The 22,217-nt window shown below is 56.2% G+C and overlaps 1 protein-coding gene across 2 annotated transcripts; it reads left to right on the forward strand.

Moving 5' to 3' along the window:
• Window positions 1-357: 357 nt before the first annotated feature.
• Window positions 358-21,948, forward strand: LOC309625991 (myosin-7). Of its 2 annotated transcripts, XM_082386145.1 has the most exons (40): window positions 359-462; window positions 1,661-1,713; window positions 2,141-2,349; window positions 2,608-2,751; window positions 3,042-3,198; window positions 3,374-3,401; window positions 4,026-4,134; window positions 4,218-4,310; window positions 4,414-4,477; window positions 4,890-4,988; window positions 5,225-5,328; window positions 5,992-6,130; window positions 6,237-6,355; window positions 6,464-6,613; window positions 6,898-7,068; window positions 7,680-7,989; window positions 8,265-8,332; window positions 8,667-8,754; window positions 9,389-9,506; window positions 9,652-9,775; window positions 10,055-10,191; window positions 10,439-10,694; window positions 11,312-11,554; window positions 11,704-11,880; window positions 12,695-12,840; window positions 13,962-14,052; window positions 14,756-15,145; window positions 15,377-15,503; window positions 15,662-15,780; window positions 16,575-16,771; window positions 17,316-17,499; window positions 17,673-17,838; window positions 17,974-18,098; window positions 18,659-18,967; window positions 19,208-19,411; window positions 19,530-19,655; window positions 19,746-20,021; window positions 20,917-21,012; window positions 21,134-21,268; window positions 21,814-21,948. In XM_082386145.1, the coding sequence occupies exons 3-40, from the start codon at window positions 2,149-2,151 to the stop codon at window positions 21,829-21,831; spliced, it is 5,808 nt and encodes a 1,935-aa protein (XP_082242271.1). In that variant the 5' UTR covers window positions 359-462; window positions 1,661-1,713; window positions 2,141-2,148; the 3' UTR covers window positions 21,832-21,948. The 2 variants fall into 2 exon arrangements, with proteins under 2 accessions (XP_082242270.1, XP_082242271.1); XM_082386144.1 differs by having other exon boundaries at window positions 358-462; window positions 6,237-6,613.
• The last annotated feature ends 269 nt before the right edge of the window (window positions 21,949-22,217 follow it).

Raw genomic sequence — 22,217 nt, forward strand, 5'->3', positions numbered from 1 at the left:
GGGCCCCTGAGGGCAGCAGTGTCAGGGGCCAGGAGAGCAATGGAGGGGGCGGGGACGGGGAGCAGAGGGCCAGGGCCCTGCCTGCCTGAGGTCATGGTGGTCGTGGTCAGTTCCCTCTCCTGCCAGCTGTGGAATGTGAGGCCTGGCCTGGGAGATATTTTGGCTGTACTTGGAGCCATCCCCGCCCCCTGGAATCAGACCCTGCTCACTCCATGCCATAACAATGACAACCACTTCCAATTGTTTCCTAGCTGGAGGTGGCAGGGAGGGGAGCACGGTTTGGGAAGGGGGGGGGGAGCCTGGGGGAAATGCTTCCAGTGACAACAGTCCTTTCTAAATCTGGCTGGGGACTGGGTGCAGGTGGGGGTGGGGGGCGCCCTGCTGCCCCATATATACAGCCCCTGACCAGGTCACTTCCACAGCACTCTCCTGCACTCTGTCTGCTTTCCTTGCTGCTCTCAGGTAAGAGCGTAGAGCTGGGGGCCTTTCTCTGGGATAAGGGGCCCCAGGTTTCGAAAGGGGCTCCCTAGGAACAGCAAGCTGCATGCAGGGCTTCATGCAGAGTACCAGGTCCGGTCACTGAGCACACATGGGAAGGTCTAAACATGCATGTTATGTGCCAGGGGAGTGGGGGGCTCATGTGTTACAGGGGGAGATGTCTGTATCTGAGCATGTGGGACCAGAATGCACAAGAGGGGTCTGTGTGTGTGTGTGTGTGTGCGCGCACGTGTGTGGTGTCTGAATGCATGGCGAGGGAGGCTATGTACCTCCCTGCCTAAGACACAAAAATATCAACTGGGAGACATGTTTATGATCAGGCCCGAGGACAGGTAGGTCCATCTGTGGGGAGGGGCAAGAGGATGGCGGAGGACGATTATTGAGGAAGCGTGCCCATAAAAGCTAGCCTTGTGAGGCTTGCAATGTGTAACTACCCACGTCCACGCACGCGGAGGGGCTCGTGTGCGCAACTAGGAGTCGAGCCCACTGCCGTGTGTGTGCCCCCTGCAAAAGTTGCCCCCAGGCACAGGCACGTGGTGTGGCTATTCCTGTCTTCGTACCCTTGACACTGTACTTGTGCTGTATACATACTGAATGTGCACGTCTGTTGTGGAGAGCGCTCGGCTGTGCCATGGGTCTGTCTGCGAGAAGATACCCACAGGGGCTCCTCTCTGACAGTGTTCACCACAACTGACGATAAAACGGGGAGAGGAAGGATGAGAACTGGCTTTGGAGTCCTGAGACTGGGGTTCAAGTCCTGGCTCCACCACTTATTGTTACGTGTTCTTGGACAAGCAAGCTGGTTAACCTAGATTTCCTCCTCTGTAGAATGGGGTGAGGACTGAGTAGGAGAACACGCATAAAAGTGCTCTGTAGGCTGTAAAGCCCCAAAATGTGACCACTGGTTGTACGTCAGGTGGCTCAAAAAGGCAAGCTTCACTAGATGGGGATAGGCAAGGGTGGGGCCATCTGCCAGGAGTGAGGAGTGAGGGGCTCATTGAGTTGACATCAGGAACCTGGGCGGGGAAAGCAAGAGAGAGGACAGGACCAGAGAAGCCACCACCACCGCCCACCCACGTTCAGGCCTGAGACGGAGGGAAGATGAAGGGTGGGGCCAGGGCGAGGCAGGGAAGTAGTCCTGACCAGCCTTCCTTCTCTCCAGGCCCCAGCCAGCTTGAGCCCCTTTCCTCTCAAAGGCACAGTTGAAAAGCCAAGGTAAGGAGAGCTGAAGATGGGGTGTGGGGGGATCTGGGAAGACACACAACTCTAGTTTGTGCCTTGCCTTGGGAGCATGGCTTGGTGGCCAGGAGTTCTCACCTGTGACTAGTGAGGGAGCCAGGGAGGGATGAGGCTCAGAGACGGGTACAGTGGGCATAGTTAGCTTCCTGCTCCCAGAAGCTGGGGACACTCCTCCCTCCTCTAGGAGAGCCCCAGCCGGGACAGAAGTTAGCCTCCCCCCTCTGCCCTGACAGGTTTGCTAGGGCGTTCTCGGGCTAGAGGATGAGCTCAAGGAACGAGGGACTCTCGGTGACCCCTCCTGACCCCTGAGCACAGTGCTAGGCTCGGGGCTCCCGCTGAAGGGAAGAGCCCCGAGAGGGGAGTGGAGGGGAGGGCAGCTAGCTCCTTTTCCCTCCCGCTGCAGGCGCAGCCATGGGGGATACAGAGATGTCTGCGTTTGGGGAGGCCGCCTCCTATCTGCGCAAGTCGGAGAAGGAGCGGCTGGAAGACCAGACCAGGCCTTTCGACCTCAAGAAGGATGTCTTCGTGCCTGATGTCAAAGAGGAGTTCGTCAAGGCCAAGATTTTGTCTCGAGAGGCTGGCAAAGTCACCGCCGAGACAGAGTTTGGCAAGGTGGGTGGCAGGGCTGGTGTGAGAGGCCACTGTAGATGCCCCCCACACCTGGGTGGCCGGAGAGGGGTGCCACCAGGATTGCCCTTCCTCTGGGTAGGGACCTACTCCCTCCAAATAGCCCTTCTCATCCCCAGCATCAGGTCTTTCTTCTCTGGGACCCTGGGTCCTTACCTCATGAGCGTCGTTGTCCTGTAACTTGCCCAAATCCTATCCCTGCTGAGGGGGCTGACAGCAGGGCCTGCACATGGGCTGTTGCAGACGGTGACCGTGAAGGAGGACCAGGTGTTGCAGCAGAACCCGCCCAAGTTCGACAAGATCGAGGACATGGCCATGCTGACCTTCCTGCACGAGCCCGCGGTGCTCTACAACCTCAAGGAGCGCTACGCAGCCTGGATGATCTACGTGAGTGCACCCCGGGACGTCCCTCTGAATCTAGTGGCTTCCTGCTCCATGTATTTCCACCTCCTGGAGTCCAGAGAGTTTCTGTCTTTTGTGCCCAGGCAGTATTGCACTCTGTCCCAATCCCTGCATCCTTGGTGCAATTCTAATACCCTGAGGGCTGGGATTCCTCAGACTGAGCGCGTTCATATGTTTTCCTTTCTCTTCCTCTCCTAAGACCTTTCTCTAACTCCGAAAACCACCAACCCTCCCCCTTCATCACTGGCAACTCACTCCTCGTTTTCCTCCCCTAGACCTACTCGGGCCTCTTCTGTGTCACCATCAACCCCTACAAGTGGCTGCCGGTGTACAACGCCGAGGTGGTGGCCGCCTACCGGGGCAAGAAGAGGAGCGAGGCGCCGCCCCATATCTTCTCCATCTCTGACAACGCCTACCAGTACATGCTGACAGGTGACAGGCCCCAGGCAAAGGGTTTCCTGAGGGCCCTTCCTCCTCCGGAGGGGTTCAGGCCGCTGGGAGTTGCCAAAGAGAGGCAGGGAGCTGGGGCGGGGTCGGGGGGGGGGGAAAGCCAGACGAAGCATCCTGTGTGGCTCCTGAATTTTCCTCCCCATTTTCCCCCCAACAGACAGAGAAAACCAGTCCATCCTGATCACGTGAGTGTGGCTCCCACCTGTTCCCTTCCAGAATCTCCCTGAGCCCAGCCCCTATCAGGACCCCAGCCCCTGTGCATAGACCCACAGTTCTCTTTCCCTCCACCTTCACGCCAGCTCTGATTTCTTCTCTGGGCTTCACCCTGATCTCTCCTTGCTCTCCCCCTTCCTTTCTGCTTCCCATCCCTCTCTTATTTTTCCTCTCCCATCTCCTTCACTCACGCCCCTCCAGCTCATCACTCATTTATCCATAATCCCAGTAACACCACGTCTTCTTCACCTCTTCATTTTCTTTCATCGTTCCCTTCGTAAACCTTCCCCATTCTTCCAGCCCCACCCATTCTTTTCCAAAACAGCCCAGGCCCATCTCCTCTGATTGACCTTGCCCAGCTAAGACCAGATTCCACCTGCCCAAATCCACACCTTCTTGCGGCATCCTTCCTGGTTGCTACCCTTGACCATGTGTACGTCCGAGTACAGCTGTGTGTTTGGGATGCGTATTACCTGGTGGCTTCCTGCTTCAGGGCTCCCCCTGCCAAGTAAAACTAGGCAATCTCTCCTGACTTTAGGCTTGTTGGTCTCAAACAACGTTTGTTCACTGCCTAATAAGCCCAACTGTCCCGACAGCGGAGAATCCGGGGCAGGGAAGACGGTCAACACCAAGAGGGTCATCCAGTACTTTGCTGTCATTGCCGCCATTGGGGATCGCAGCAAGAAGGAGCAGACCTCAGGCAAGGTAGGCCTACTGTCCTCCAGGGGCCTGCACCGCAAAAAGGGAGGAGGAGGCCTCTCACCTGCCACCCTTCTTGACCTCTGCAGGGCACCCTGGAGGACCAGATCATCCAGGCCAACCCCGCCCTGGAGGCCTTCGGCAACGCCAAGACCGTCAGGAATGACAACTCCTCCCGCTTTGTGAGTGGTCCCTGACTTTGGACTTGGGATTTGGGCTGGTCAAGGGATGGTGTCAAATATGAGCCTTCCCTCAACTCATCACCACTCTTCTCCACCTCTCCAGGGGAAATTCATTCGAATCCATTTTGGTGCCACCGGAAAGTTGGCGTCTGCAGACATAGAGACCTGTGAGTGCCATGGATCTGCTAGGGCTCAGCCTGAGCTCACCCTCATTCTAACCATCTCTGTCTCAACCTCCCTCTTTCTCTTTCTTTAGGGCCCTGCCCCTCAGGCTCTCTCCCTCTCTCCATCTCTGTGTCTCTAGGTCTATATAGTCGTCTCCTTCTGAGACTTCCTCTGGTCTTTCTCCATCTCTGTCTCTGCACGTCTGTGTGTCTTGCTCTGGGACTTTTCTTGGAGATCATTCCTCTCCTGGGACTCCATCTTCATCTCTGTGTGTCTGTGTATGCATCTCTCTCCCTCTCGTCTCCCTCTCCCTCTGTCCTTTTCTCACTACATTTATCATTCCTTTCTCTCTATTTCCTTATACTTAAATCCCAACCTTTTCTTCCTCTCTTTCTTCTCCCCTACTATTCACAGACCTTCTGGAAAAATCCAGAGTTATTTTCCAGCTGAGAGCAGAGAGAGATTATCACATTTTCTACCAAATCCTGTCTAACAGAAAGCCTGAGCTGCTGGGTGAGTCACAGCTACCAACCGAGACCAACTATCTCCATGGCAACCTGGTCACCTCGGCTTGCGGCTGCTTGTTGACAGGCCCTGGGTTTATGGCACTGCTGGATTCAGTTCTGTGGGATGTAGGACCCTGTTAAGCCCTGTCATGTGCTCTTCTGCAGGTCATGTGCTGTGGCAGATAGCCCCAGGGAGGGCCAGGGGTTTGCACCCACATTCTAACCATGTCTTTCTCCCCCCAGACATGCTGCTGATCACCAACAACCCCTATGACTATGCATTCATCTCCCAAGGAGAGACTACTGTGCCCTCAATTGATGACGCAGAGGAGCTTATGGCCACTGATGTAAGTGCGTGAGGACCCAGCTGAGAGGCGAGGGGATTGGCGGTCAGGGGTAAATGGGGCCAGTTCACTGGCCCAGGAATAGAGCTAAGACACTGGCTGTCTGTTGTTCAAAGTGGTATGGCACTCCCTGAGGACCAGAATGTGCCCTATGAGCAGGGTGTGCTGGGGTACGGGTGTGGTAAGACAGGGCAGGCCAGTACTTGGTGTTTTCAATCAAAGCAGAGAACGGTTGAACGCCATGGGTCAGAGAAGCAGACAAGCCAAAACACAAGGCGTTACCAAGGGAAACGGGGTAGTGGTGGTCATGCAGATGCCATGGGCCTGGCGCAGGCTGTTAGGTAAAGAACAGGTATAGACACATACGAAAGGTCCAGGCAGGGAAGCAAGGGTAGGGCCTAGAAGAGGGGTAACAGTAGGAAACATGAGTGGGCAACCCAGAGCACCTCCAGCGAACAGCCTGACCACTGATGCTGGGGCTGAGGCAGTCTACACCCCACCCGGCTCTTGTACCTCCCGTCTTAGTTTTGGAGTTCCCCACTGGGGATGGGAGTCTCAGAACTCACAGGGATTCAGGAGACAAGATCTCTCTCCAGCTAAAGAGGGGTCTCACTTACCTGCCATACTCCCATTTCTGGGTTCCACCAATACTGGGCCTGCCTACAGAATGCCTTTGATGTGCTGGGCTTCACTTCAGACGAGAAGAACTCCATGTACAAGCTGACGGGAGCCATCATGCACTTTGGAAACATGAAGTTCAAACTCAAGCCGCGAGAGGAGCAGGCTGAGCCAGATGGCACCGAAGGTGGGAGTCAGGGATGCGGGGGGCAGCTGTGGAGCCACTGAAGCCTACATCTGCAGAGGAGTCATCTCATCCTTTACCAACTTTGCTACCTGCCCTTTCCTTCCAGAGGCCGACAAGTCCGCCTACCTCATGGGGCTGAACTCAGCTGACCTGCTCAAGGGGCTGTGCCACCCTCGGGTGAAGGTGGGCAACGAGTACGTCACCAAGGGGCAGAATGTCCAGCAGGTGGGTCATCTTCAGAAGTTAAATGGGGGGCTAGCATGGGGCAGTGGGAGCTTTGCAACTCACTCTTTCCTACCACTCTCTCATCCGGGCCTCTCCCCAACCTTCCAGGTGGCATACGCCACTGGGGCGCTGGCCAAGGCCGTGTACGAGAGGATGTTCAACTGGATGGTGACGCGGATCAACGCCACCCTGGAGACCAGGCAGCCGCGCCAGTACTTCATAGGCGTCCTGGACATTGCCGGCTTCGAGATCTTCGACGTGAGTGGGGAGCCTGGGGGCCGGGAGAACAGTAACTCACTGGTCCACACAGACAGCCACTGCTGGCTGAGCCGGCTACAGGCCAGGCGCGGGGACGGCGGTGGGCTCCGCAGTGGTGGAGACGGTCATGTGTCTTCAGGGGGCTCTCCCTCCCCGCCCTGACAGGGGAGGGGAGGGACCAGCTGCACCCCTTGCCGGGCTGGATGCAGCCCTGGGCCCACTCCATGGGCCACGGACAGCTGCCCGCCTGACCCGCTCCCCTCCCCCACCCCCCTGCTCTGTAGTTCAACAGCTTTGAGCAGCTCTGCATCAACTTCACCAACGAGAAGCTGCAGCAGTTCTTCAACCACCACATGTTCGTGCTGGAGCAGGAGGAGTACAAGAAGGAGGGCATCGAGTGGGAGTTCATCGACTTCGGCATGGACCTGCAGGCCTGCATCGACCTCATCGAGAAGGTGCTGCTTCGGTCCCTCCGCCTGAACTCTCCACTCACAACCCATATGCATGAACGGCCCAGAAAAGTGGCAGACCCCTCTCCCTTCTGGGGATCACGATCCAGACAGCAGAAGAAGCCCAAGCCCTAGTTCCCAGAACCTTGCATTATCCTGGTCACCCAGGAGAGGGTGGTGACTGGGAGAGCTGAGTTTCCAGAGGCTTGAGAGTGGACACACGGAGGACAGGCACCTCAAGGATGGTCTCCCACACCAGTGTGCTTGCGGCCCTGGTTTACCCATCAAGGAGCAGGAAGTTTGAGGGTGGCACAGGGGAGCATAAGAGAACACCTATTTTCAACCCCATCATCTCAGGGATCTGGGCGATGGAGTGGTGTGTAAAGCACCTGTAGCATCCACATTCCCAGACTTTCACAAAAGTCCCTCCGAAATCAAACAAAGTCCCACCTTGGGAAGGCTTGAACAGGTGCCAGTCAATAGATAACTGTACTCAGAGCTGACACTGATACCTAATACCCAAAGGAGCATCTCCATTTGCAAATACTGACCCTAGAGCAGGGTCCATCTCCATCTGCTTAAAGCAGGCTCAGTGATGCTCTCCCCTCCACCCTCAGCCCATGGGCATCATGTCCATCCTGGAGGAGGAGTGCATGTTCCCCAAGGCCACTGACATGACCTTCAAGGCTAAGCTGTTTGACAACCACCTGGGCAAGTCCAGCAACTTCCAGAAGCCACGCAACATCAAGGGGAAGCCAGAAGCCCACTTCTCCCTGATCCACTATGCCGGCACCGTGGACTACAACATCATAGGCTGGCTACAGAAAAACAAAGACCCGCTCAACGAGACGGTGGTGGAGTTGTACAAGAAATCCTCCCTCAAGATGCTCAGCACCCTGTTTGCCAACTATGCTGGGTTTGACTCACGTGAGTGGAGACTGGGACCCAGGGGATCGGGAGCAGGATTTCTGCCGTGGTTCTGAGGCAGGTCAAGTGCTACACCCCACCACTTCCGTGTCAGGCTGGGCCCCAAGGTTTACAGGTTCAGTGAGATGAGATAGAATTGGGTGGAGAAGCTGAGGCACCCACAGTGAAGACCCTGGCCTGCAGGCTAAATGTGAAGAGAGGTTGTGATTCCTCACCCCCTGTCCCGACTCCCCACATGCACACTCGTCCCGTTTTCTCGACTCTCCTTCCCACAGCTATCGAAAAGGGCAAAGGCAAGGCCAAGAAAGGCTCATCTTTTCAGACCGTGTCAGCTCTGCACAGGGTGAGTGTGTGACCCAGCGCCACCCCAGCCCTGCTCGTCCCCTGCCGGGTTCATCCCCAGCTCCTCCCTCTCAGTCTCTTCAGGCCCTTCCTGATCCTGTCCACTCTGTCTTCTCTCCCCTTCATCTGCTGGCCTCGTCTCTCACTCCTTTCTTATCTCACCTCACTTTGCTGTCCCTCCTGCCTCACATCCTCTCCCCCTCCACGTCTCCCCTAGCCCTCCTTTATCCTCTAGCTCCTCTCATTCTCTCTGTCTCTCTTTCCCTTCCTTCCTCTCCGCTCACTTCTCTTTCTTTGACTTTCTTTACTTTTCTCTCTTGGGTTTTGGACCACAGGAGAATCTGAACAAGCTGATGACCAACTTGCGCTCCACACACCCCCACTTCGTGCGGTGCATCATCCCCAATGAGACAAAGACTCCAGGTAAGCCTAAGAAGTCGGTCCCAGCCCACTGCTGAGACTCATTGCCCCGGGGTCAGGGCCTTCTAGGTCACCTCCTGAGCTCCCACCATGGAGCTTTCCAAATCACACTCTTCTCATCCCATTGCCCATGGAGTCTCACACACTACCTCCCACCCCGGCCACAGTGCTGCCTTACATTTGGAATGTGTAGCTCAGAGTAACGTGCAAGGCACTTTGATGGACATTACCTCATGAGTACCTTACAACCGCTGATGACACGTGTAAGGATTGTTTATCCCTTTCTGAATGAATCATAAGGAGATGGAGGAGTTCAGGTGCCTGGGTTCAAGGCTCTGGCTCTCTTCTGATCAGTTCAGTGACCTCGGTCAGGTCCCTTAACCTGTCCGGGCTTATTTTATTCTCTAGAAAATGGGCTATATTTGCCCTGGCTATCACCTATGATAATAGGCATAAACCATATAAAATAAGGACTGTGAAAGCCTTTCGGTTACTCTCAAAATATGGCTAGGAAAAAATACTGACTTGCTAAGGTTATAGGCCAGTGCATGGCAGAGCCAGGATCAGAACCCAGAACTCTTGGCTCTTAGTCCCGTGCTCTCTCCACACACTCCTCTCTCTTACCCTCCTGCCACAGGGCTGATAGACAACCCCCTGGTCATGCACCAGCTGCGCTGCAATGGCGTGCTGGAGGGCATCCGCATCTGCAGGAAGGGCTTCCCCAACCGCATCCTCTACGGGGACTTCCGGCAGAGGTGGGTACCAGGGCCCCCCAGGGCTCAGGGAACAGGGGGAGCGTGGGCAGCCTCGGGTGGGAAGCGAGTCTTCAGGTGGCCTCAGATTCTGTGGGCAGAGCAGATCAGTGCAGAACGTGAGTAACTACGGGCACCTCCCTCCCAGGTACCGCATCCTGAACCCGGCAGCCATCCCCGAGGGCCAGTTCATTGACAGCAGGAAAGGGACAGAGAAGCTGCTGGGCTCCCTGGACATTGACCACAACCAGTACAAGTTCGGCCACACCAAGGTGAGGAAAGGGAGGAAACAAACTGATTACAGGAAGACCTGTCTTGTCCTTTGACTCCTCACCTCATGGCTCCTTTCCTTTTACAACCACCTCAGGAACATTACTGAACCACGTGCTAGCCCTCCCCATGGACCAGACAGCACTGCTCCCCCATAGCAGCTCCAGCTGCCATTGACCTCCTTCCTCCAGTTCTTTCCTGCCTTGTTACCCTCCCTAAGATAAGCACCCCCTCTTTTCCCTCCTGCCTGTCCTAGTCATGTCCACACACCTTCTCCACAGGTGTTCTTCAAGGCGGGGCTGCTGGGGCTGCTGGAGGAGATGCGGGACGAGAGGCTGAGCCGCATCATCACCCGCATCCAGGCTCAGTCCCGGGGTGTGCTCTCCAGAATGGAGTTCAAGAAGCTGTTGGAACGCAGGTGAGAGATCTCCAAAGGAGGTTCTCAGGTCTCTAAGGCCCAGGTTGGTTCAGGGCAGTATAAGGAGAAAGAGCACACCGGGTCTTCAAATGACAAAGGGGGCACGACACACATACAGACACAGGGTGGGCCTTGCTGTCGGAGTGTGGGATGGATGGAGGACAGGGCCATGACCCAGGAGCCAGGGCCTCAGGATGGGAAGGAGGGAGGAAGCTCTCTCACCAACCTTCTTGCTGTGCCCCCGCAGAGACTCCCTGCTGGTAATCCAGTGGAACATTCGAGCCTTCATGGGGGTCAAGAACTGGCCCTGGATGAAGCTCTACTTCAAGATCAAACCGCTGCTGAAGAGTGCAGAGACAGAGAAGGAAATAGCCCTCATGAAGGAGGAGTTTGGGCGCCTCAAAGAGGCTCTGGAGAAGTCAGAGGCTCGGCGCAAGGAGCTGGAGGAGAAGATGGTGTCCCTGCTGCAGGAGAAGAACGACCTGCAGCTCCAAGTGCAGGCGGTGAGGCTCCCGGGCCTCTGCTGGCTCTTCTGCCCTACCCTGCCCACATCTCCCACACACCCTGCACTTCCCCACCCAGGGGCTCACCATCTTGTGCCCTCATAGGCAGAGGATTCTGGAATCAACACTTCCAAAGACCTCCAAAGAGGTCTCTCGAGGGAAAGGGAGAAAGAACTAACTTAAAGACATGGACTTTCCACCAGGGTTCAACCTGGATCCACAGCTTAATAATTTTGCAACCTTGGGCAAACAATGTATTATCTTTGAGTCTCAATGTCCTCATCTCTAGATGGGAAATAGAGCCGCCCATCTCACTAGGTTGTAAATATGTAAAGTGCTGGCATCAACAAACGCAGTTCCCTCCCTTTGATGGAGGAACCAGAGGAAGAGGGCCAGATAAAGAGACTTCTGGTTCCCTTCCTCTCTGCTCTCATCCGCCAGTGCTCCCGTCACATTGCCCTAAAACTCTTCCTCTCCCCATCCTTCTGAGGTTCTTCTCAGCTGGGGAGATCCTAGAGCTCCCCTCCTATAGTGAGGGTGCAGCCTGTCCCTCCATGTACTTGCCAGGGCAAGGACCCCACCCACCAAACAGCCTCCCCTCTGTACCTTGCCCTCAGGAACAAGACAACCTGGCTGATGCGGAAGAGCGCTGCGACCAGCTGATCAAGAACAAGATCCAGCTGGAGGCCAAGGTGAAGGAGATGACCGAGAGGCTGGAGGATGAGGAGGAGATGAATGCCGAGCTCACAGCCAAGAAGCGCAAGCTGGAAGATGAGTGCTCTGAGCTCAAGAGGGACATTGATGACCTGGAGCTGACGCTGGCCAAGGTGGAGAAGGAGAAGCACGCAACAGAGAACAAGGTGAGGGCAGCTCCCTCTGGCTCCAGCCCAAGTCTCCTCAGGATTCCCAGACCTGAGTGTGGCCCTGGTCCTTGGCATTGGAGGTCTCCACAGATGTCTCCAGGTTGGTGACCTTTGACCCTAAAGGGGATGGGGTTCTTGGTCAACAGGTGAAGAACCTGACAGAGGAGATGGCTGGGCTGGACGAGATCATTGCCAAGCTGACCAAGGAGAAGAAAGCTCTGCAAGAGGCCCACCAACAGGCCCTAGATGACCTTCAGGCTGAGGAGGACAAGGTCAACACCCTGACCAAGGCCAAGGTCAAGCTGGAACAGCATGTGGACGATGTAAGTAGATTGTCACAAGGGCCTAGATATACCATGTCCATCTGTGCTTGTGTGTGTGTGTATATGTTTGCGGGGGGTGGGGTTGGAGAGTGCTCCCTCTCCTGACACCTTTCTAGAAGGGAGCTGGGGAATAGAAAAGGGGAGGGGTGATCAATTCTGATTTATATATCTCATCTTGCTGATGTGATCAACAGTAGAGATGGGCTTCCTTATTTCACTTTATGTTCAAGCCTATATGTCCCTCCCTTCAACCACAGGATTTAGAGGGTTATCTCGTAAGAACATGAAGCATTTTCTTGGGAATTTTGTGAAGCTCCTCAAGGATGATCTTTGGACTTCTAATATTTTAGCCAGGATCTGATCCTCAGTGATCATTGTTCCCACAGGTAGTCCTTTGAGCATATCTCTACTGAATCACTCTTTATCACTCTGTGTTATCATTACTGAAGTATTGGTCCCAGCCATAGACTGGAAGCTGCCTTTAGGTGGGAACCTGGATTTATTCAATTTTGTGTCTACAGTGCCTAATATGGGGCCTGGTATCCAGTAGCTGCTTATAGGATGCAGAATGAATGAACGTAGCTTTGGGATTTCATCCCACAGTCATTCATTCAGTCATTTATCAAATAGTTACTGAGCATCCCTCCATGCTAGGTGCTCTCACAGTCCCCTGGCAACAACTGGCCCATTCTGGGGAAGCTTTCCCAAGTCTTGACACCTCTCAGGATTCCTCAACCACAGAGGGACTAAGCTCCCAAATCACCAAATAAGGATGCTTGGCCTAACAGGGCACATTGGTCCTTTTCTCCATCAGCTGGAGGGATCCCTGGAGCAGGAGAAGAAGGTGCGTATGGACCTGGAACGAGCCAAGCGGAAGCTCGAGGGAGACCTGAAGCTGACCCAGGAGAGCATCATGGATCTGGAGAACGACAAGCAGCAGCTGGATGAGCGGCTAAAAAAGTAGCGTGTTCCCCGCCCCATCGCCCTTCCTCCTCCCCCGCCCAGCAGCCTGTTCCGCCCACGGCAATATTAGCTGAGCCAAGACATCCATCCTCAGAGGCAACAGCCTCATGCAGCCTCCATAAGTAGGTGCAAAACTGTGGGCAAAGCCTCCAGGAAGAGGGCTTTCCTGCCCCAGACACGCACATCAGGGCCCGGCAGGCCTCCCTGGCAAAAGTCTAACCCGGATCCCTCAAAGCCCTCTCTTCCTGCTGGGCACTCAAAAGGGATGGAAAATAACAGCTCACCCCCTTTACACGCAAGTCTCTCTGGAGACCAGTTGCTTAACACGGAGGAAAGCTCCACACAAAAGCCTCTCAGGTAAGTCCTTTCAGGTCCTTCACAGAGAGCCCAGAGGACCACAGAGAAACGGCTCAGCCGCCACGCGTGAGCAGTGCACGGTCTGGCTACTTCTTTGTTCAGTGATCTTGTGGTTCCAATTCTTATTGCAAGATCTTCCAAAATGTGTAGATCCACTTTTCACACTTGGTAAACAGTGAGTCTGTGGGGCATTTTTGGATGATCAAAGATCTTATGATGCTTTAGGGTCAGGACTATGAAAGGCTGTGAAACTCATCCTGGTCTACAGTCTCACCAGGAAGTCTTCACACTTCCCCAGGCACAGTACTTGCTGAATGAATGAATAAATATATGATCCCATTGATCCTCAAACCACTTTTAAGAATGGTACTTGAACCCCACTTACCAAAGAGGAAAGGAAGGCTCAGAAAGGTTACCAAGTTGCCCAAAGTAACAGTGACAGAATTAAAGACCATCAGAGCTAAAAGGGGCCTTTGAGTCGACCTAGTCCAACGCCTTCATTTTACAGACCAAAGAAGGGAGCATCTCGGAGCCCAGGTCTTGTCGCCCCACCTACAGTGCTCTTCCTGTTATATTTCCTATTGAACTTCAATCCTTCAGCAGATGTTACACTTTCAGGGACCTTACAACAGCCCTGGAAGCTGGGGGTTTTTTTGATGAAATTTTGCTCCTCGTTTGTTTCATTACCATCTCCAACCACTGGCAGGCCCTCCTGGAGCCCAACCAGCCTTCCTTGCCTCACCCTCCCTCCTTCCCTGCAGGAAGGACTTTGAGCTGAACGCCCTCAATGCGAGGATTGAGGATGAGCAGGCCCTGGGCAGCCAGCTGCAGAAGAAGCTCAAAGAGCTTCAGGTAAGGTCCCTGGGCTGGTCCTCAGTCCCCCAACCCTCCTCCAGGCCGTTCTCTCCCAGCATCACAGGCACTGGCTCTGTGTCTGTGAAGGGAGGTGCTGGGCCATCACAGTTCCCCTGTGGAGCACCTCGAGGAGGGCTGGCTGATCCAAGGATGACATAGGAAGAGATCTTGAAACACTCACGGGTCTGGGGACAGAAATCCCAGCTTCCTATATCAGCTGTGGTTCAGCTGGTGACTGTGGGGAGTCCACTGCCAATCTCTGGGTCTATATGTCCTCCCTTGTTCCCTGTGGCTTTTAAGGCCCCTTCAGCCCTGATGGTCTGTGACTTCAGTTCTTACCTCTAGAGTGGACACTGTGTTGGGTCTTTAGTTGTCTGGTCAGACGAACCTGGCTCTCTCATTCCAACTTCTATTATTTTTGTCACAAAACTGCTTAAACCATCCCTGGAACACAGGTCTCTTTGTCCTTCTTCAAGAGCAAGCTTCAACCACTTTCCTTCCAATAAAGAGAATGTACAATGTTCCGGCCTAAACTCAGCTGTCCAAACCATCTCACCAAAATCCTTTTATTTCTACCTGTCCACTGGTGGAACTAAGCTGCCTGCTCTTCCAGACAGGCCAGGAGCCTTCTACAGCCCTGGGGAGGGGGCTCTGATGGAGGGGTCAGGCGGTGGGTCTGAGCCCCCTATACCCTGCCCAGGCACGCATTGAGGAGCTGGAGGAGGAGCTGGAGGCCGAGCGCACTGCCCGGGCCAAGGTGGAGAAGCTGCGCTCAGACCTGTCCCGGGAGCTGGAGGAGATCAGTGAGCGGCTGGAGGAGGCCGGCGGGGCCACGTCCGTGCAGATCGAGATGAACAAGAAGCGCGAGGCTGAGTTCCAGAAGATGAGGCGGGACCTGGAGGAGGCCACGCTGCAGCACGAGGCCACGGCGGCCGCCCTACGCAAGAAGCACGCAGACAGCGTGGCCGAGCTGGGCGAGCAGATCGACAACCTGCAGCGCGTGAAGCAGAAGCTAGAGAAGGAGAAGAGCGAGTTCAAGCTGGAGCTGGACGACGTCACCTCCAACATGGAGCAGATCATCAAGGCCAAGGTGGGCCTGTGCTCTCCTCTCCCCTCCTCCAATTCCCTCCACCTGCCTCCACTTTCTGTCCGTGTCTCCTCTCTCTTCTTTGATGGTTCAGCTTCCCGCTTCCCTTCTTCTACCCAGTTCTTGGACCCTTTCGTTCCTCCATGCCTTTCTCTTCCCTTCTCCTTTAATTGCACTGCTCACAGCCCTTCAGCACCCCCTACATAGATCGTATGACTCTCCTTCCTGTCTCAGGCTAACCTGGAGAAGATGTGCCGGACCCTGGAGGACCAGATGAATGAGCACCGAAGCAAGGCCGAGGAGACCCAGCGTTCTGTCAACGACCTCACCAGCCAGCGGGCGAAGCTGCAGACCGAGAATGGTGAGCCCCACCCTGGTCTCCCAACTTCCTGAGCCACCCCAGGCTTGGGTGCACACACATATCTCTCCAGAGAATGGGACCTGAGGGTTAGGGGAGGGGTTGGGGGAGAGAGGAGTGACTGACCTTTGAGAGTTGAGCATGCTTCGGTGCCTCTCCAGGTGAGCTGTCCCGGCAGCTGGATGAGAAGGAGGCGCTGATCTCCCAGCTGACCCGAGGCAAGCTCACCTACACCCAGCAGCTGGAGGACCTCAAGAGGCAGCTGGAGGAGGAGGTTAAGGTGAGGCCTAGACTCAGGGCACTTGGTCCAGCATACTGGCTGGCCTCGCGTCCACATCACTTTCTTAAGAATGAGGCTTGCCGTCTACCCAGTATTTTCCCATTTTCCCATTTTCCAAAAGGGATAATAGCCCAGACTCTACCTCGTGCGTCCTTAATCTATTCCCCATGCGGAGGCCCTCTGTCTTTCTGCTGCTGTCTCTGGAGGGCCTGAAGTAAGGGTGCCCAGGTCGGGGGGAAGTGAGGTGAGGAAATAAACTAGGGAGGTGTGATGGCCTTCACTGGGTATAGGTATGGGATGCAGAAACTGTACAAGTGGTCCTGGGATTAGCAGGGCAAGCTGAAAACTGCAGAAAGAAACTCCACTTGTTCCTGAAATTCTTAGCACTTTGTTGGGCTCATGAAAAAGGGGAAAAAATATGACTTTTCAAAAAGGCCAGGGCTCAAATCCTAACCTGCCTCTTAGAGCTTGGTGATCTTGGGGAAATCAACTAACCTCTCTGAGCCTCCGTCTCCTTCCCTGTAAAACAGGGGTGAGGACGATAACGCCTGCTGCAGTGAGGAGCACGGTGGGGGCGGGGGGGGGGGGACGGGCAGGAAGCGTTTTGTAAATAGTGCAGTGCTGTACGGACGTTCTTTGCTTATAGTACTCAGTAAACCGTTCCAGGTCCACTAGGGATTTAGAGATAGGTGAGGCCATGCGAGGATGTTGAAATTTAGGGTAAGGAGACGGGCAGGAACTGGAGTTGCATCACAGGGAAAGCTGAGCCCGCCTCCCGGTGCCGCCCCTCCCAGGCGAAGAACGCCCTGGCCCACGCGCTACAGTCAGCCCGGCACGACTGTGACCTGCTGCGGGAGCAGTACGAGGAGGAGACGGAGGCCAAGGCCGAGCTGCAGCGCGTCCTGTCCAAGGCCAACTCGGAGGTGGCCCAGTGGAGGACCAAGTATGAGACGGACGCCATCCAGAGGACCGAGGAGCTGGAGGAGGCCAAGTGAGTCCCGGGCGGCCTGCCTCTGGCTGAGGCCCCTGTGAGGGTAGGATGCAGCTCAGCCCACTCCTCAGTGGGTCCAGCACAGGGGATGGAGGCTTAGCTGCGTTTTGACCACACAGAGGACCCTGCCCTGGCCCCACCTCCTTCTCCTCTCAGGGAAGCTTTTTGCTCGCGTTATGTTTCTCATCCGAATATAAGACGAACAAAAGGTTTGTCTGAGGGCAGAATGCTCCCACCTGGGGCAGGGTGCCATGGCAGGGGAGATGGGGGTGCTCAGAGCCCATGTGTCCTCCGTGTCTGCAGCCTAGAGCCTAGGGATGCCTCGCAAAGGGCCCTCCGGGTGCTGTGGGTCTTCACACCTCCCAGAACCTCTGCCTGCCCCGTTCTCAGCCCCTGGGCCTGTCCTCAGGTTTCTCCAACAATGCTTCTGAGTTTTCAAAGACTGTTTTCTACAAGACTCACAATGTGTACCCTTGTCCAAATCCACACCCTCCATCCTCCCCACCCTCTCCCACCACTACCCCCCTTCCCCCAACACGGGCAGGAAGAAGCTGGCCCAGAGGCTGCAGGAGGCGGAGGAGGCCGTCGAAGCAGTCAATGCCAAGTGCTCCTCGCTGGAGAAGACCAAGCACCGGCTGCAGAATGAGATCGAAGACCTGATGGTTGACGTGGAGCGCTCCAACGCGGCCGCCGCGGCTCTGGACAAGAAGCAGAGGAACTTCGACAAGGTGGGCCCAGCCCGGGGGCTCGCAGCCAGGGGCCAGAGCAGGCGGGCAGGCGGGAGTCGGGAACGTCCTCCCGGGAGGCAGAGGCTGGGAGGAGGCTGAGCCCAGGACGGGGGCCTGGACGCCCCTGGGGGTGGGGCTGGGGCTGCCCGGTGAGCCGCGTCGCGTCCCCGCAGATCCTGGCCGAGTGGAAGCAGAAGTACGAGGAGTCGCAGTCGGAGCTGGAGTCGTCGCAGAAGGAGGCGCGCTCCCTCAGCACCGAGCTCTTCAAGCTCAAGAACGCCTACGAGGAGTCCCTGGAGCACCTGGAGACCTTCAAGAGGGAGAACAAGAACCTGCAGGGTGCGGGCCCAGGCCGGGGGCGGGGGCGGGGGCGGGACAGGGAGGGTCCGCACGTGGCGCCACCCAGCGGCTGCTAGAGGCGTGCCCCCCGTTGGACCACGGCTGCCCCAGCTGAGCGGCCCGCCCCTCCCACAGAGGAGATCTCCGACCTGACCGAGCAGCTGGGCTCCAGTGGAAAGACCATCCACGAGCTGGAGAAGGTCCGCAAGCAGCTGGAGGCCGAGAAGCTGGAGCTGCAGTCGGCTCTGGAGGAGGCCGAGGTGCGCACACAGGGGTAGAGGGGGCGCAGGGGGTGGGAGAAGAAGCTGAGCTCTAGGCTATGGTCCCTGTTCTCATCTCCCTTTGTTTTGTTCACTGCTTCATCCTCAGAGCCTAGAACAGTGCCTAGCACATAGTAGGCACTCAACAAATATTGTGGAATGAACGAATGAACCTGTCACTTAGTTCCCTTCACATTTTACCTATTACATCTTAGACAAGACTTCCTGTTTAACTCTCCCACCCCCCTTCCATCTCTGCCTCCCTCTTCGGGTTTTTACATTCTGTGCCCGATTGCCTCTGTTTCCTTGGCAACACCGCTCTCTTCATTTTCCTCTTTGTCTTCATAGTTTGCTCTCCTCTGTGAGAGCCTGAATCACCTTCTCGTAGGACTTTTTTTTTCTTTCTTTCAAATTCTCTTTTCTTCTTCTTCCTTTTGCTTCTTTGACTGAACCACTTACACCACTCTGGAACTCACTTTGTATCCACGATTCATGGACAGACCCCTGCCCCCATCCTGTGCCCTGACTTCCTCGGACCCTCTCTCCCCACCCCCCTCCAGGCCTCCCTGGAGCACGAGGAGGGCAAGATCCTCCGGGCCCAGCTGGAGTTCAACCAGATCAAGGCAGAGATGGAGCGGAAGCTGGCAGAGAAGGACGAGGAGATGGAGCAGGCGAAGCGCAACCACCTGCGGGTGGTGGACTCCCTGCAGACCTCCCTGGACGCGGAGACGCGCAGCCGCAACGAGGCCCTGCGGGTGAAGAAGAAGATGGAGGGCGACCTCAACGAGATGGAGATCCAGCTCAGCCACGCCAACCGCGTGGCCGCCGAGGCCCAGAAGCAAGTCAAGAGCCTCCAGAGCTTGCTGAAGGTACACGGTGACTCTTGGGAGCAGGAAGTCACCTCACCCAGGGAGGGGTGGTGGCCGAGTTGGGTGGTGGTGTCCCATCACAGCGCCAGATCCCTCCTGCCCCTGGGCCGTCGCAGACACCTCCCACAGGTCCCACCTGAGCCGCCGCCAGGGGCTCTCCACAGCGGCCAGTTCAGCTGACAGCCTTCTGATGGGCCAGAGCCCAGCTCCCTCTCTCACGCCCACTCTCCTGATGCGCAGGACACCCAGATCCAGCTGGATGACGCGGTCCGTGCCAACGATGACCTGAAGGAGAACATCGCCATCGTGGAGCGGCGCAACAACCTGCTGCAGGCCGAGCTGGAGGAGCTGCGGGCCGTGGTGGAGCAGACGGAGCGGTCCCGGAAGCTGGCCGAGCAGGAGCTGATTGAGACCAGCGAGCGGGTGCAGCTGCTGCACTCCCAGGTGAATAGTTCCCCTGGGCGGTCCCAGAGGGAAGCACAGGCCGTACTCAGCAGGTGAGTTTCAGGAGACGCTTGTGGTTGCTCAGTACTTTTCCTGCTCTGCCCACCCCGACCCTCAGAACACCAGCCTCATCAACCAGAAGAAGAAGATGGAGGCAGACCTGTCCCAACTTCAGAGTGAAGTGGAGGAGGCAGTGCAGGAGTGCAGGAACGCCGAGGAGAAGGCCAAGAAGGCCATCACGGACGTGAGTCCCCCCGCCCCCCTGCCTGCTCCAAGATAAGGTTTCCTTTGGCTTGAAGACTTCAACCACGTGTCGCCTCTCTCCTGTGCACAGGCCGCCATGATGGCGGAGGAGCTGAAGAAGGAGCAGGACACCAGCGCGCACCTGGAGCGCATGAAGAAGAACATGGAGCAGACCATCAAGGACCTGCAGCACCGGCTGGACGAGGCCGAGCAGATCGCCCTCAAGGGCGGCAAGAAGCAGCTGCAGAAGCTGGAGGCCCGGGTGCGGGAGCTGGAGAATGAGCTGGAAACCGAGCAGAAGCGCAACGCGGAGTCGATCAAGGGCATGAGGAAGAGTGAGCGTCGCATCAAGGAGCTCACCTACCAGGTGCGGGCGCGGCGGCTGCTCTGGGGCCGGGGCCACTGCATCATGGCATGAAGCCTGGGTGACCGCCACTCCAGAGGGATGAAGTGTTCTCTCTTAGCCTCTTACAGGTCAAGGAGTGAGAGTACAGCCCCTGGCTGCCCTGTTTCTACTCTGCCTGACCCTGTTCTACCCTGAGTGTCCCCTGGCTCAGAGGGCAGTCTCTAAGCCTCCTGGCCTTCAAGTTCCACCTCAACCTTCCCCCTCAGCCTTTCCCCTGGAGACACCAGAGCTCGAGCAGAGCTTACCCAGCACAGATTACCAGAAAGCAAATATGTAGCCAAACCTTAGCCTGGCGTCATCACCACCAAAAAACACCAAACCATTAAAACGAATCTCAGAACTTTTTGGTTACTCGGGGAAGTGTAGACTTTAGCTCTGATGGTGTTTTCTAGAATCAGACTGTCAATTAGATTTTCTTTCCATTCTAATCCAGAGAGTCGCCATCCCTCTATGCATACTTGTCCTCAACCTAGATCAAGTCAATGTCATTTCCCAGCAGCCCAGGAAATCCCGTCAGGCCTGCAGTCCCAGAGTTCCTGCCAGCACACGCTGGGTTCTAGAAACAGGGGGTTTATTCTCCACGGGCCCCCAGGACCCCCCCAGGGCCTGTGCACACACACAGTTTTGTGTGCAATTTCAGGGAGCCCATCCGGTCCCTAGACTCTTTCTTGGTACAAACCATTAAAAGTATTCATACCTTTTTTGGTAAGAAATTGTAAGGAGAACTCAAGTGTTTGGTGAGGATCCAGAAGCTGAATTGGGTCAGGATATTGCATTCAGGGTAAAGCTGATGAGTGGGGAAGGGGCTGCAGTGCTTCCCGTGACTATGCCATCCTCACTTCTGCCCGACCCCCAGACGGAGGAGGACAGGAAAAACCTGCTGCGGCTGCAGGACCTGGTGGACAAGCTGCAGCTGAAGGTCAAGGCCTACAAGCGCCAGGCCGAGGAGGCGGTGAGTGACCCTGATGGGGCCCAGGCCTGGAGGAGGGGACAAGGAGCTGGCCCCCAGGCTGGGAGTCTAATAACCCCTGGCTCCTCTCACCTCATCCTCTCGCCCCCCCGAACCCCCGCAGGAGGAACAGGCCAACACCAACCTGTCCAAGTTCCGCAAGGTGCAGCACGAGCTGGATGAGGCAGAGGAGCGGGCGGACATCGCCGAGTCCCAGGTCAACAAGCTGCGGGCCAAGAGCCGTGACATCGGCGCCAAGGTGGGTTTCCCCCACGGCAGCACTCACACACAGATCGGTTCCCCCCAGACAGAGCCCCTCGCACCAGCATCCCTCCCCTTCATTCACTCCCACAGCTGAACCCCACGACCAGAGGTGGGGTAACTCAGTCCTCCATGATTTCTAGGGTTCTTCCCGTTCTGACTACCAATGATTTTGTGAATCCCAGCCCTAGGGTGGTCAGCAAAGACCCCAACGGATAGACACCGAGTGTGTCCCAGTTTCCCCCAACTGCTATTTCTACTTCTCTTCCACCTAGTTTAGGCCTTCAACCTTGTAATTCCAACCTAAGGTGCACCTCGTCCTCACCCAGGAAGCATCCCTCCAGCTGACCCCAGAGCCCTACCCTCCAGAACTTGCCCTCCACACTGACCCCTAGGACCCATCTCCCACCACCAGGGGGCCTCCCTCAGGCCACACAGTGGTCCTCCCCCCATCGGTGCCCATCTCCCCTTTGTTGCCTGTGCCCATCCCTGCCCAACACCCACCTCTCCGGAGCTAGTTTGGACTTTGTTTCCTTTCCAAAGGGCTTGAACGAGGAGTAGCTGTGCCACATCTCCTCGATCTGCCCCATCCTGAGGGTGCAACGAAGCTCCCAGTCCTGGTGCCTGGAGAGCAGCCCCTTTGGAGGAAGTAGAATAAAGCAATTTTCCTTGAAGTGAGATCCTGCCTCTAGACTCTTCTTCACAGCCTGCCAGCCACAGGAACACGAGGACATGGACACGGGGTGGGGGTGGGTGCTCCAGAGGAGGAGTCCAGACCCAGGAGGCCTCCCTGGGGAGCCTGTGAGGCTCTGAGCATCCTCGGTGCACCCCTGCCAGGTGCTCCCCTTCACCTCCTCCTCAGCAGGGGACACCTCTCCTGCCAGCCCTCTCCCTGGCTCAGAGACCCTGGGAGTTAAAGGAGATTCAGGGAAGCCCTTAAGGCTCTC

The sequence above is a fragment of the Balaenoptera borealis genome (assembly GCF_965194805.1).
Source record: "Balaenoptera borealis genome assembly, chromosome: 3".
Taxonomy (NCBI): Eukaryota; Metazoa; Chordata; class Mammalia; order Artiodactyla; family Balaenopteridae; genus Balaenoptera; species Balaenoptera borealis.